Raw genomic sequence first — 14,458 nt, 5'->3', positions numbered from 1 at the left:
CGGCCACATCCCCGGACGGGAGCTGAGCGTCTCTCCGTGCCGCCAGAGCTCCCCTGAGCCTCTCCACCGAGCCTGATCGCCCTGTGCCGCTGCCCCAGCTCAGCATCGCCCCTGAAACTGGCCCTGTGTCCACCGGCCGCCCCCAGGGCAGGGCGGCCGTCCAGGTGCCCCTGCAGAAGGAGGGGCTTGTGCGAGGTACCTGCAGTAATAACAGAGGCCGCAACTGAGCGTCTGAGTGCCCATTCTTCCCCAAAACATCCGCAGGCGATGCCAGTGACTGCACCCACCTGGGGCTTGCATCGGTCGTAAGTGTTATAGATACATATTATAATATTGGCTTTTCGCAAATATTTAAATGGATTCTTTACGTGTGATGTTAAAATAACTTTGTTATAAAGATACAGTTTTAATTTCTCTTGTTCATTAAGCCTAGTGAAATAGCTGATATAAGTATGCTTGTACTAAAATGCCTGCTTGGATAGGATAATATCCAGTGAACATAGGATGAGGACACCTGCTACAGATACACCTGCCAACTGTTAAAAACGGGACCACACTCTCGGTACTAAAAGTGATTTCAGCATTTATTATAAAGGCCTAAAGCAAGGGGGCCCGGGACTGGGCAGGAGCGTTCCCGTCGAGGATGCTGCAGCGCCGGCCCCGGTGTTCCAGGTGGAGTGGCATAGGTTCCGTGGGTTAGAAGCCCCCTTTTTATCCTGTTTTTTGTTCCTTTGGATTGTTTCCTGTTTGGATCCTTCATTTGCATGAAGGTTTAAGGTTGATTGGCCCATTACAGTTCTGTCCAGGCTGGCTCGTTTCGCTGGGAGTAGTGCACTTTGTTTAGGTGTAATACGGCACGTTCAGTACCGTATTTCTTAAAACTTTTAAAAGAGCTTAAACTTTTAACGCCTTTTATAATATAATAACTAACAGTACATGTTTAACAATTACTAACTATTTTACAACATTTTTTAACCTATTTTCGACAAAGCCAGTGCTAGCACAGTGCAGAAATAGGTTTTCTCTATGGCTGGCATGGACTTCTATCTGATAAAACCCTCTCTTGGACTTGCATCTGATAAAAACCTCTCTTGGACTTGTATCTGATAAAAACCTCTCTCTTTGCTCCTGAGCTGAGCACTTGCTCTGCTTGCAGCCTGTTCTACAGTGAGAGCTCATTGCAATGGTAATAGCGGGAGCGGATGGTGTGAACACACTTGTGAATACTAGCCTGGGAAGCTGGATTGTTTTTTAGGGTTGCTCAGGGGCAAAAATAGAAGAGAAAACCTTCACGTTGGTATTTACCATCATCACTACCCACCTGGCGATTGCTGGGGGTGGTGTCACAAACAGACGCGGTACCGCTCCCCGCGTTCCGGTGCTGCCAGGAGCCGGCGCGGCCCCGCACACCTGGAGCGCAGCTGGGACGCGCTTCTCGCACTCCCGCAGGTTCCCGCAGTTCCGCAGGTTCCCGCAGTTCCGCAGGTTCCCGCAGTTCCCGCAGTTCCCGCAGGTTCCCGCAGGGATCCCGCAGGTTCCCGCAGTTCCCGCAGGGATCCCGCAGGTTCCCGCAGTTCCCGCAGGTTCCCGCAGTTCCCGCAGGGATCCCGCAGGTTCCCGCAGTTCCCGCAGGTTCCCGCAGGTTCCCGCAGGCTCCGCCGGCTCCATGGCGTCGCTGGGGCGCTCCTTGGCGGCGGAGCAGACCCTGCTGGTGGGGAACTTGGAGAGGCGGGTCAGGGAGGAGATCCTCTACGAGCTCTTCCTGCAGGTAGCAGATGGGTGCTCTTATACATCGAGATGCTGTTCTCATGCTCGAGAAGAAAAGTTCGACCGGTGGGATGTTCAGTTAGGAAAGCCAGACCGCCTGCTCTGCAGTTGTCTCCTTCAATCCCCGACCTTTCACACTGTAGAAACACACGGTAGCTGGACCTGTTTGAAGCCCGAGCTGAATTCCTGTTTTCAACATTAATCAGCAGTCTGCTGTATAACTATAAACTGCAAACGTGAGCTGAAGAAATTCATCTTCCTAGAGGACATGAGTAGTACAAGACAAAATGTAAAAGTGATAAAGATGGTCTTAGAACACACTTTTACATAATTCTTCTGCATAATATTCAGCAGCCATCCAAGTGCCGGCTTTTATCTGGGTCTTTAGGTCATCCCAGTAACTTGTCTTTTCCCCTCGTTTTAGCTTGTTTTCATTCCCTTTTGTTGTAACAGCCTGTGCTTCTCTTGCCCTCTCTTTGAAAATATCCAGTTCAATATTCCTGCTGTGGCAGAGTCCTGAACATGCACCCTCTAGCTCTTCCTTCCATCAAATGATGAGCAAGTATCTACTGCTCCTCCTAAACTATTAATATTTTTATTTATGTACTGGAAGGAGCTTTTACTATAGAGTCAGTAAATTAGTCTTCCCCTTCGAGAAGCTGATTATTATGGTATGGTATTCTAAAAATAATAAAAATTCTGGTTATGAAAGATTGAACACGAGTTGATGCTTGGTTCCCTTTTAACATTTCTGGAGCTGATTTTTGTTTGTAGAAGGCTCAGAATTTGAGCTTTGGGAATGTGGAGAGACATTTTCCAAGTAAGAAACTTACAGTTTCTGACTATGGCTGAAGAGAAATAATTAAATATTCAAAACACATGAAGTTTCTGCTAAAGAATAGACATTTCTTTCAGGCTGGACCATTAACCAAAGTGATGATTTGTGAGGACAAAGAAGGAAGACCTGAGTCTTTTGGATATGTCTGCTTTAAACACAAAGTATCTGTGCCTTATGCAAAAGCTCTGCTGGACGGAATCCATTTGTATGGGAGGCCAATTACTGTGCAGTATTGGAAGGGTATGTTTTATAGTCCCAATGGTAAAGTTTAAGTGTAAATATTTAAACTTTTTTAAGAACAGTTTTGAATCCTAAAGCCTTTTACAAAGATAACAATTTGTTGTTGGAAAAACTAATTTTTTTTTTTAAGAAACAAAGATTTCCTGTGGCTTTTGCATGGGGAAGGATTCAATTCTTGTAATTTTTTGTTTACTAAGAGAATACAATAGATTGGTTCAGAACATCATAACTTGCAAGCTGTGTCAGACACTGCTGTATGGAAAAGCAGCAATCCACGTTTTCATGTCAGATTACATTTAGGAATTGGGGTGTAACTTTACCTTGCAGTCTGACAGAAAAAATCTATTCAGTATGGCCAGCCACTATTGAGCTCTTGGATAATTTTTATACTAAAGCCACAGAGTTATCAGTGCTTTTGTTTTAAATGGAAGAGACTGTAGTTCAAAGAATATATTCTTAATTTTCTGTATATGGAACTAACCCTTGGAGCAAGTCAACAATCAGGCATCGTTTGCAACCCAGACATTAAGGACTCATGTTCCTTCTGTGCCACTGCTTCTTTCAAAGGCTCTGCAGAGCAGTTGCTGGGTTTAAGCAGAATATCTGTGGTTCCTAAAACCAGAAGCATCTCCTGTGTCTGTAATGGGGTGATGATATTGTTCTTAATTACTTCAACAGCCCTGATTCATGCTTCTGTAAGTGAATAAATGAGAAATGAACATTTTCAAGCTGTAAGATGATGCTATTGATTATCTGCCATAAAATGGCACCATACCTTTGTATACTACCTTAGATCTACTAGCAGACTACAGATGACACAAAACACTTTCTGTGGTTTTTAACTGGTTAATGGAATTGTCATAACTGAATAGTCATTATGCTCTTGTCTTATTTCCAGGGAGTTCTCACTCACCAGAATTAGACAGTTGCACAAATGATTTTGAACACCATATTGACTTAGAGTCTCCTGCAGACAGGTAAAAAGGATCACCTGTGAATGAACCTTATCATTATAATTTTTAAAAAATTGTATAAAGAAAGTGAGTTGATGTAATAGAGCAATCTTGAGGTTTTTCATCAAAACAGCATCTTGTTATTGCATCCTTACTGAGGGCTGGCAGTTAATTTCAATGTTTGGTTGTTTAGCTTGCCAGATGATTATTTAGTTTCAATTTCCCATACTTTATTTGTTTCTGCAATATTCAGGATAATGAGAACCCTGGGTTTTGTACTAACCAGGGGCAATGTTTTCAGTCACTGGGGAACAAAATCTGACAAGTCTTTTTTTTAACTGCATTTTTTGTGTATATAAGCACAAGCAGCTGTCATGTACATATGAATGCACAGTTATAAACAGTTATAATGGAAGCCTGAACACCTCAGATTCAGTATTTAAGCTGAACTCCCATGGTGAAATTTAGTACCCTTTTGTGCATGCACATAGGAGGATTGTTCATTAATTAAGCCTTTGGGTATATTTAATTTCTTTTATCTTTATTTTTCATGTAAGTCCTGTTGCTAATATCTCAATTATCTTCTTGGATATTCCCATTACAGCCCAAGAGTTAAGTCTCAGTGCTCTGATCAGCAGTATGTGGTGGACGTTCAGCCTTTGTACATTGGCTTGTTTTTCCTGTAGGAATCAAGATCTTTCTGGAAATTCTCTATTTCCTGTTACTCCTTCGCCAGTGAACAACAGTTTACTTCATGATGACCCTGGCTTTCAAGAGGTGGTGAGTTTGTGTTAGAAGTTAAAAATTTGGGAGCGTTTTTATGAAGCTGAATGCATTTTGCATTTCTGCAAAAAACAGTGCTTGCTTTAGGTCTCAAAATGTGCTTTAACACAGTATTAGGATACTTCAGAATCCTCTAATGACAGGGTCTATCAAACCAAACTATGTTTTTTTCCTGCAAGAATATCTTAAAGGTATATAGCTTAAGAAAGCTAAAAAAGGTGAAGTCTGCAAAGCTCTTTCCTGCACTGTTCCAAATGGTGGGACAAGTTGACCTCATTGGACTCCAACCATGCAAGCAACAGCTTCTTCACCTAATAGGGAACATCTTAGTTCTTCTCAATTCAGAAATACCCAGAAGAAGTTTAAAATGTGCTAAAACCTAATCTAAAACTCAATCATCAATGCCCAACTTCGGGAAACAACATTTTGAGGGTTTTTGGCCTAAACCTTCACATGCCTCTTTAGGTCTCTCCTTCATGATTTACTTTCACAGCAGTAGGTGACAAGAACCCACACTTCACTTCCCCTCTACAAGACTCTGGTGCATCAGACCAGTATAACCCTAATCTCTTCTGTCTGAGATATTCCACAAACCAAGGAAACTGGTCTCTTCAGGTGAAAATCTGTTCATCAAACCCACTCCCCAAACACATCCTGAAGCTTCTGAATCTGATGAGTCTGTGGACTGGTAGGACTGAAGAAACCCAGCCTGTAATGTGAGTTTCCAACTGTGGGCATTGCTCACCGAGTCTGGCTGGGGACTGGCCAGCCTTGGAACTGCAGAAGGAGCAGTCTGGGTCAAATTGTTGGCTGCAATTTGAGCAGGAAAATGGAGAGCATCTGTTCCCTGTCTATGGGTGGGGCCTGCCCTCCCATCCTCCCAGGCTGTGCCCCGAGAAGAGCTGGTGCTTGTATGGATTTCCCCATCTCCTCTGCTCCGTTTGAAGGCTCAGGTGCACACCTCACCCCCTGTGCTTGCTGATGAACCCACTCCTCAGTACCAGGGCAGTGCACCAGCACACACCACCAGCTCCATCCCATTTCCTGCTTGCCAAGAGGATGCATTGCAGTGTGTCTCACATGACAGTCTGTTGAAGCTTCAGCAGAAAGTGATCCCATCATGAGTACGCCTCAACAAATCTGCCTCAGTTTACCTTGGCAGGTTGCCAGGCAAGTTGCTCACTTGGGAATCTTTCAATGTCCTTTCCTTGTTGGAATTTTTTGTTCTACATCGACTTTAAAATTCATTAAACCAGGTTTGAAGAACTTGCAGATGTGCATGCCTTTACAGTACCAACAGGCACTGCAGTCACAAATATTTACCAAATAGAGATGAAGAAATTAAAGGATTACGATGCTTGTTTTCCTTATGTGAGGACTAGCTGCCAATTTAGCCTTAAATCAGGATGTCTCTGTTCTAACTTTGCCATGAAAAACTTGTCTACTTTTCTGAACTATACTAGTTGTCATAAAATAGCTTTATTCTCAAACATTCTGTTATTTTATAGTCTGTTGTTTTTTTTTGTCTTAGTCATAATGCATGCAAAATAAAGTTCTTTAAAATTTCCTCTTCACAATGTAAACAACTCAAATTTCTATTTCTCTAAATGTACCATGTTCAGCCATAGCAGTGTACAGTACAGAGCCCAATGGGTTAACAATTTCTTTATTAGCAGTACCTTCAGACTTATCCTTTTCTCCCTGTCAGAATCAAACTGCACAATTCAAGACTGCAGAGTTATCCTGAATTGGCCACATCCAACTGACTGTGAACTGCACCAAGCAGGATGAAAGAAAGAGAAAATGGCAAAGCTGTGACAATGATGAGTACTGAAGATAATAAAAGGAGACAAAGACAGTGTGGCCAAAACTGGGGAAAAAAACCCCAACAAATCCCAAGAAAAAGACATATTAATACTGTATTTTAAATTATTATATTTGCTTCATCTTCAAACTTTATTAAAGAAGGAATGTTCAAGATTCATAGTATTTTTGAAATGTGTTATGCACAGAAAATTAGAATATCCTGAGTTGGGAGGGTCATGGAGTCCAGCCAGACCCGCCCCCTCCGTGCTGTCCCCCTTCCCATCACACAAACCCCAAAACCCTACCAGAGCCCCCCAAAACCACCAGGTCTGGCTTTTGTGTCCCTTCTACACTGTCTGCCACAAGTGGGAGGATCTGGCTGGCACCACTGTACTTGCAATGGCCTTTAAGTAGCTGCAAATTTCACAGGCCCAGCTACATCAACCCCTTACCTTTACTTACCCTCAATAAAAGGCACTGGTTTGAAGTATTCTCACAGAAGAGTTTGTTGGTGGTTGGAAAGGAGCTTTGGAGATCATCCACTCCAGTCACCCACCAATGCAGGGTCACCTGGATGTGACACAGGAACATGTCCAGGTAGGTTTTTGTCTTGAATGTGTCTGGAGGAGACTCCACAACCTCTCTGGGAAGTTATCCCAGTGCTCTGCTATCCTCAAGGTAAAGAAGTTCTTCCTCATGTTAAGGTAAATCTGGTTGTTCACTAGCACTGAAGTCAAAGGCTGTCAGCTTGTGTAGCTATTTATACTTATAAGTAGGTAATCAGAATAACAGAATAACCACTGGTTTATAACAAGCAAAAGAGAGTTTATTTTATTGATTTTTTTTGTAGCAGTAGAAGGACCACATTTTTGTAACATTTTTTCAAGAATGGTTCAGTTCTTGTGACTTTAATACATATGGAAATAATTCTGCATTTAACAAGAATGACAGCTCCACACAAATGTGAAACAAATAATTGCTAATTGTGTGGAAGACCTGTCTTGCACTGTTGCAGCTATCTTTACTCTTAAAATAATCTAAGCCTAATATTAAAAAAAACTCCAAACCCAGGAATAAACCATAACAAATTGTTTACCACTGAAATCTACAGAAACATTACCTGAGCAAACCACTTTGATAAAATTAACAGCTATATTTTGTCAACTGCTTCACAAAAATGGATAAAAATGTGATGGTATACTGCAAAACATGAAAATCAACACTAAAATGCTTTGTTATTTTTATTTCTGTGCAAAATATTAAATGGCTGAAACAAATTATAAACATACCATCCATAGAATAAAAAAAATCAAAACAAATTATTAGATGGTGTATTAAGTGCAAAAGCTGCTCCACATGCTTAGATCTAGCTTTGGCTTCAATTTGGATTGAAGCAATGTGTAGAAATGCATCTCCTTTTTTCCTTATGAGGTCAGGCACTGGAACAGGTTGTGCAGAGCAGTTAAGCAGTGCCTGTCCTTGGAAGTTCTCAGAGGAGGCTGGATACAGCCCTGAGCAAATGGCCTAACGTAACACCTCATCCTGGACTAAAATCTACCTGAGGTCACTTCCAGCAGGAACAATTGCATTCTGACAGTGTTGTGACAGAACTACTCTTAGTAAGAATCTACAAGCATTTCTGTTTGAAGGTTCACCATCACTCATTTCCTTAGACAAAATGCTCTCAACTGGTATCTGATAATTTAAAAGCAAGCTTGCATTTGAAACCAAACTTCGTTGGAAGAAAGTTAGATTGTTAATCAAGTGTCAAGAGCCTGAAGTATGATTCAGCAAGGACCTTAAAAAAATAGACTAAAAAGTGTATAAAACTTTATACCTCAACATCAAGCATCTTTTTCATATTAAATATGCTGTAAGAATGGTAAAGATCTTATTTTTGATGAACCATCAAGTGTAGCTTTACACTGGGAGCAAGAACTTTCAGAGGCAAATGTTCCTTTGCTGCCTCCTAATCCCTTTTGCATTCCTGAAGGACTGAACGCAGAGCACTGAGGGCTGCCACGGTCACTGTCAGCTTTCCAATCACTGCACTGGTGTCCTGGGAATCAAAAACTAGAAAGGAAACATCAGACAACAGCATCAGCTATTCAACTTCAGATTTCACTTTTGTTTTGATAATTTTCTTTAGTGTTTGGACAGATTAAAGGGCAACTAGCATATGCTAAAAAAAAAAAAAAGGGAGAAATAAATAAATAAATCTTGCAGATCATGTCCTCAGGCTACTGGAAATTACCCACTCCTAGAACTAGAATATATATCAATAAAAGTATTAATTTGGAAAGGAAACTATCAATGTAATAATTGTCTATATGAAATAATTATTTTTCAAAATATGTAAATAAAGATCTTCCAAATTCTATTAAACATATATCTACATACATAGGAATATTTTTAAGTAAAAATACTTAAAACTATTCCTGTAATATATTCCAATTAATGCTTTTTCTACACTGCATATGATGGATGGGTCCAAATCAGTCCCAACAAATCACTTAGTGAACTATCAACTTCAAGAGCAGACTTCAGGGGACTCTATCCTTTTTAGAGCAGGATAATTATATCAGAAGATAACACTAATTCTATTTTCTCACTTTTTATGCTGTCTTATTATCTCTGAGACATACTGTTAGATATTTTGACTATAATATTTTTCACCCATCTTCTTGCTTAGCAATTCACTTAATTGCTTCAAATTTCAAATAAACTACTTTGACACAATCAGCAATGAAAGAAACAAAATATGATAAAGATATATGGCTGCAATCCTCAAAAAGAAGAAAGGAAGTGAAACAATGTCAGATAATAACTTGCAAAGTAGAAATTCAACTAATTTTAGGCTACAGAAGTTTACAAGAAAGTGATCTTTAAAACTTACCATCAATATCTTGCTCAATGATATCTCTTTGCTTCTGGAATATCTCTTTTAAACTGACATAAGCAAACCCAATATCCTCACATTCAAGATCCTGCTCATCTTCTGGGGGATCACTGACCACTGTAAATTTTAGGCTAAACACACACGCACAAAAAAAGATATTTTGCTTTCAAAAAGGGTCAAAAATCAAATTACAAATAATGAAGAAAGAAACTGCACTATTTTACAAGTTTAAAATGCATATACACCCTTGATGTATGGGCAGAATATTTCCATAAATATTGTTTTTTGGTGGTCTTCTTGCTACAATAAAATGGGAAACTAGACTACTGATGAACTTCTGCCTTCCTATTTATTCAATACAAAACTGAAATTTCAGCACAAGGCAAACCAGACATTCTGATAAGTGCAGGAAACAACCTACTTATAACACAGGGGACAGTGGTGACATGATGGCATGTATCAGAGGTTAATGCTTCTGTTCTGAGTAAAAGCTCACTGCTGTTATTTTACCTTATTTTTACCTCAGGTTTGTAAAATATTTAGTATTTAGTTATCTAAGTATTTATAGGGGAAATTGCAGCACACAGAGCAGCTGTTGTTTCACTGTGTTGAGGAATCAATCCAGTGCAGGTGGCTCAGGAGCAGCCGCAGGTGGAGCCCAACCCAAAGCTGGGAACTGCTGTCCCTCAGCACAACAAAGGGCCCAGGGAGCCCAGCCAGGGCAGGGACAACCAGAGACAGAGACAGGAGCCAGGCAGGGCAGGGACAACCAGAGACAGAGACAGGAGCCAGGCAGGGCAGGGACAACCAGAGACAGAGACAGGAGCCAGGCAGGGCAGGGACAACCAGAGACAGAGACAGGAGCCAGGCAGGGCAGGGACAATCAGAGACAGAGACAGGAGCCAGGCAGGGCAGGGACAACCAGAGACAGAGACAGGAGCCAGCCAGGACAGGGACAACCAGAGACAGAGACAGGAGCCAGCCAGGACAGGGACAATCAGAGGTACAGCAGGAGCCAGGCAGGGCAGGGACAATCAGAGACAGAGACAGGAGCCAGGCAGGGCAGGGACAATCAGAGACAGAGACAGGAGCCAGGCAGGGCAGGGACAATCAGAGGTACAGCAGGAGCCAGGCAGGGCAGGGACAACCAGAGACAGAGACAGGAGCCAGGCAGGGCAGGGACAATCAGAGGTACAGCAGGAGCCAGGCAGGGCAGGGACAATCAGAGGACAAGGCAGAGCCAGGCAGGGCAGGGACAATCAGAGGACAAGGCAGGAGCAGTAACTCCCAGACTTTGGCTACAGCCAGGTGAGGGACACTCCGGGACATGGCAGGAGCTGATGAGCCCCAGCGCGTCCTGTAAGGGTACAAACCTTTGTTCAGGGTCCCTCTTCTGAGGTTCCAACTTGAACTGTTCTTGTTTTATTTAATTACTGCACCAAATATGAAGTTATTTTAAGGACTGCGACCTCTAAAACTCAGCAACTGGAAACCTGGGCTGGAGTTGGTGAGGGCAACTGGTCTGGCTGGGACAGTGTGAGGGGTGCAGCTGCAAAGGGACCTCAGATCAGGTGGTGAAGTGTGACTGCCACAGTGATCCTGGGACATGGAAATCTCTTTAGCAACTAAATTATCTGTCAGGGAAATTAAAAGAAGTATCTTATCCTCATTATTGTTAAATCTTAGTAAAACATGCTTTATTAGAATATGTTTAGCAATCTTCCTAATATAGATGCCAAATAAGGGATATGGAATGAAGAGAGATCATTCTCTCTTTCTCAGAGTGAATCAGTGATTTGTGAGTAAGATTTACAACTGACTCTGACACTTCAAATACAATCAGCAGGTAAACCAGTCTTCTGTAAATTTAATGGATTTTAAAATTAATAGTTGTTTCTTCTTAATGATTATTGACATTCAAGAAGAAACACAATCAAAGTATGTTATTCATTCTCTCCAAGTAATGCACATGGCTACCTCCATGAAAAAAAATGACTAAGAACAAAATTATTTCTATGAAATTGAACAAGTATAATTTATAATCTTTTTCATATATATTCATATAACAGATGTCTGCTATATCCATATATACACACATATATTTTTTTCCTTTAAATTCTGGGGCCAAGGAACACTTCCTGCAGTTTTTAAGACTCGTTTTAGTATCGTGAATTCAGAAAGCGACAAATGTACTCTACCATTGTACAGATACGTGCTTTTCAACTTCTTTACTGACAGACTACTGATGATAGACTCTAGAAACTCTGTTTTGTAAAACAAAGTTGTTTAAAAAAATCATCAACAAAACAAACACCCCCCCACCCCCAAATTAAACCACAGCACTAAACAAACATAAAATGAGTTTGTAATATTCCATTCCATATGCACCTACTCGGAGAAGAAATAAGACCAGCAGCAGCCAGATCACAATGCAGGCATCATTCCTAGCTGAAACAATTATTTTTTTCTTATTAGTTATGTGTTAGTTACTTAGGGTTACCTTGTCAGTAAAGATAAACAAAAAGGCAAACCATGAGCATTACATACAAAGACCTATAATACAGGTTTTTAGTATTAATCTGTACCTGTGAGCAGGTAGATCTGGCTTTAGAAGAATTGACTTGAGATACTCTCTTTCTGCATGATTATCTTCCTTATCCACATTTATCACTGCAAAGCAAATAAATTAATATAAGTGGTTATCAATTGTTTATCACCTATTAGAAGAAAGAACAAGAAGAAAAGAACAAAATAAAGTGTTTATTTCCTTTTCTTTTCTAAGGAAAACCAACAATGTTAGAATCAAATGTTAAAATCATGTGATCTAATGGTGTGTCCCTGGCAGGTTTCTATGAACACTGTCAAATAAGATACAAAAACAGCATCTAAGCATGTCACAGAGCTGCCACTTTCTATTAACAGCAATAGCAGCCATGATTTTAAAAGCCAAGGCTCTTTACTGCTTTGTATTTGAAGTGATTTACTGCATTTTCTTCCACTAAGGAAGCTACAGATAATGAGAATGTATGGCAAAGTGCTTATCCTTTTTGACAGCCTCATAATTCAATCCTTCCTTCCTGCCACACTATTTCAATACAAGAAATCTTCAGACCAATGGACTGGAGAAAATCTGTCATTCCCTCTTAAGTGGGCAATGCCAACACAGCAGTGGTTGACGTGACATTTCTGATTCATTTCAGGCTTCAGCTACACATGGAACAATCCAATAATCTATGAGTAAGAGGAGGATCTAAATGAGTGAATTCTTTGGGAAGTTGCATTCTAAAATCAGGTTTGTAGAATTTTAAAGATCTGCATTTCTGCAAAGCCACTTTTATGTAATTATTTTTAAAAGAATGCTTAATTTGAATGTCTGTATTAAAGGTTTGTCACAAATAGCAATAACCCTAACTCTAACCCTGATTCACCCTCTCCAGAATACTCTTAGCTAAAAGTCCAAGACTGAAGCACTCAGGATGAATCTTAAATGAAATAAAATTTTACCAGGAAGAAAATGTTAATTGAAATATGATGACATAGCTGGGGAGATAATTAACAAGAGAATTATAAATTATTACAATAGTTCTATTTTTGCTAGTAGTGTAAATATAAAGTATTAATTTGCAATGTATGGCAATTAGTATGAAATAAAGATGAATCAATTCCCTATTAAGAAGTTGTCATTAAAGGAACACTGAGTATTTGCAAGTAGTAACAAAGTCCAACTACATATTCTCTCTTTTCAACAGTGTTTTACATGTACAGGTTAGAATGTTTTTCTTTTGCTAGGATGTATCATAATGTACTGATAGAAAAATTAGATGATCATGCTCTTCAAAAAAGAATATATAGATTTTAGTTATGTACTGTCTAATTTTGAAATTTATGCACTACCAGCATATTTAAATATGTTGTGATGCTACCATTTTATATACCAGCCTCCTTCAGCATTTAATTGTATACTTGATAATTGCATACTTACCTCATTTCTTAAAAATCACTTTTAGTATTTCCCAAAATATCTGGAAAATAGGCAAATAGAGTTGGCACATAGAGAAATGCAACTATAATATATAGGAAGTAGGCTTTATTGCAGGTATTTTCATAAGACAGAATTTAAGAGAAGAACCAAGCCTGCTCAGAAATACATCAGCCTTACCAGTGCTATAGTTATAGTGAATCCTCTGACCACCAGGTGGTTTTGGAAGTGACAGTGGGGTCTCCTCTGCAAGGAAATTGTTTAATCTGCATTCTACAAACAGCTGCTGTATTGTTTCATCTGCTGTAATTCGTGACTCAGTAAGACCAAGTGATGTAATTTTAATCTGAATTTTTTCAGCTTCCTATTTAAAAACAAAATATAAACATAACACAAATTATTTTTTGCTTAAGTGCTAACACAAAACAAACATACATAGATATGTGTAAATCATCAGTGTTTTATATGATTAATACTGATTGACTGAAACATACAAAATGAGAATCTAAAGCTCCAGGGTTTGTAGCTAAGACTGTTGTTGCAAGAGATACTGATTTCCATTCAATATTTAAAATGCTTTTGCAGAAATCATAGTTACAGTCTGCTGGTTATCGTTAGGTAAAAATGCTATCTGAATCACAAATTCCAGCTGTCATCATTTTTACCTACACAGCAAAGTGATTCTGTAACTGCTTAAAATACTGTCAGTAATACGAGCTACTGAAGTTTTCCAAATAAAAGAGAATTGTTAGTACCTACTGCAGAATATACTACAAACAGTTCAATTAAATCCATCAAATCACAAAATTGTTAGGTATGTAATGTAATAATGTATTTGTAAAGAATTCAACTTCATTTAGTGAACTTTCCTAGTTAAGTCAAACACATCTTACAAAGTTAATATTAACATGTGCTAATGAAATTAATACCCCAATTGTTCTTCACCATAGACTTTTCTTATTATCTTTAACTGAAATTACATTTTTCTGTTCCTTATATGGAATGGTTTCATACTGTTCTGCCAAGTCTGGAATATTTGTGTACAGATAAATTTTAGTAAGTTGTATTTAAGAAAGAGTCACAAATATTTCCCGAAGTTACTCTGGGAAGAAGGAAAAGCCACTATGGTTTCAAAACTGGAATATGCAGGTGAGCATTCAATGATTATATTCTTTAAAGAGCAAACAGAACAC

The 14,458-nt window shown here is 39.6% G+C and overlaps 2 protein-coding genes across 5 annotated transcripts in view; one reads left to right on the top strand and one right to left on the bottom strand.

Annotated features, from left to right (window-relative positions):
- The first annotated feature begins 1,564 nt into the window (after nucleotides 1–1,564).
- Nucleotides 1,565–6,475, top strand: RBM11 (RNA binding motif protein 11). The gene is made up of 5 exons (XM_085570648.1): nucleotides 1,565–1,768; nucleotides 2,683–2,845; nucleotides 3,744–3,822; nucleotides 4,485–4,578; nucleotides 6,290–6,475. The coding sequence occupies exons 1-5, from the start codon at nucleotides 1,667–1,669 to the stop codon at nucleotides 6,326–6,328; spliced, it is 477 nt and encodes a 158-aa protein (XP_085426774.1). The 5' UTR covers nucleotides 1,565–1,666; the 3' UTR covers nucleotides 6,329–6,475.
- A 716-nt stretch (nucleotides 6,476–7,191) lies between these two features.
- Nucleotides 7,192–14,458, bottom strand: part of RPGRIP1L (RPGRIP1 like) — a 33,113-nt gene continuing 25,846 nt past the window's right edge. For all 4 annotated transcript variants that reach the window (XM_085570643.1, XM_021547762.3, XM_085570644.1 and 1 more), the window contains 4 exons: nucleotides 13,446–13,629; nucleotides 11,872–11,956; nucleotides 9,284–9,417; nucleotides 7,192–8,460 (listed from right to left, as the gene is read on the bottom strand). In XM_085570643.1, coding sequence (XP_085426769.1) covers nucleotides 8,357–8,460; nucleotides 9,284–9,417; nucleotides 11,872–11,956; nucleotides 13,446–13,629 — 507 coding nt within the window. In that variant the 3' untranslated portion in view covers nucleotides 7,192–8,356. The remainder of the gene's footprint in view (nucleotides 8,461–9,283; nucleotides 9,418–11,871; nucleotides 11,957–13,445; nucleotides 13,630–14,458) is intronic.

The sequence above is a fragment of the Lonchura striata genome, chromosome 4A (assembly GCF_050655825.1).
Source record: "Lonchura striata isolate lonStrDom1 chromosome 4A, ASM5065582v1, whole genome shotgun sequence".
In the NCBI taxonomy this organism is placed as follows: domain Eukaryota; kingdom Metazoa; phylum Chordata; class Aves; order Passeriformes; family Estrildidae; genus Lonchura; species Lonchura striata.
Note: the sequence above shows the minus strand (reverse complement) of the source record. Positions and strands in the feature narration are given on the sequence as shown.

Excerpts from the sequence above, each read along its gene's own strand:
- RBM11 (XM_085570648.1), top strand. The coding sequence starts at position 1,667 with ATGGCGTCGCTGGGGCGCTCCTTGGCGGCGGAGCAGACCCTGCTGGTG. Across the intron at positions 1,769-2,682 it reads TCTACGAGCTCTTCCTGCAG|GCTGGACCATTAACCAAAGT; the intron begins GTAGCAGATGGG and ends CATTTCTTTCAG. Across the intron at positions 2,846-3,743 it reads TACTGTGCAGTATTGGAAGG|GGAGTTCTCACTCACCAGAA; the intron begins GTATGTTTTATA and ends TCTTATTTCCAG.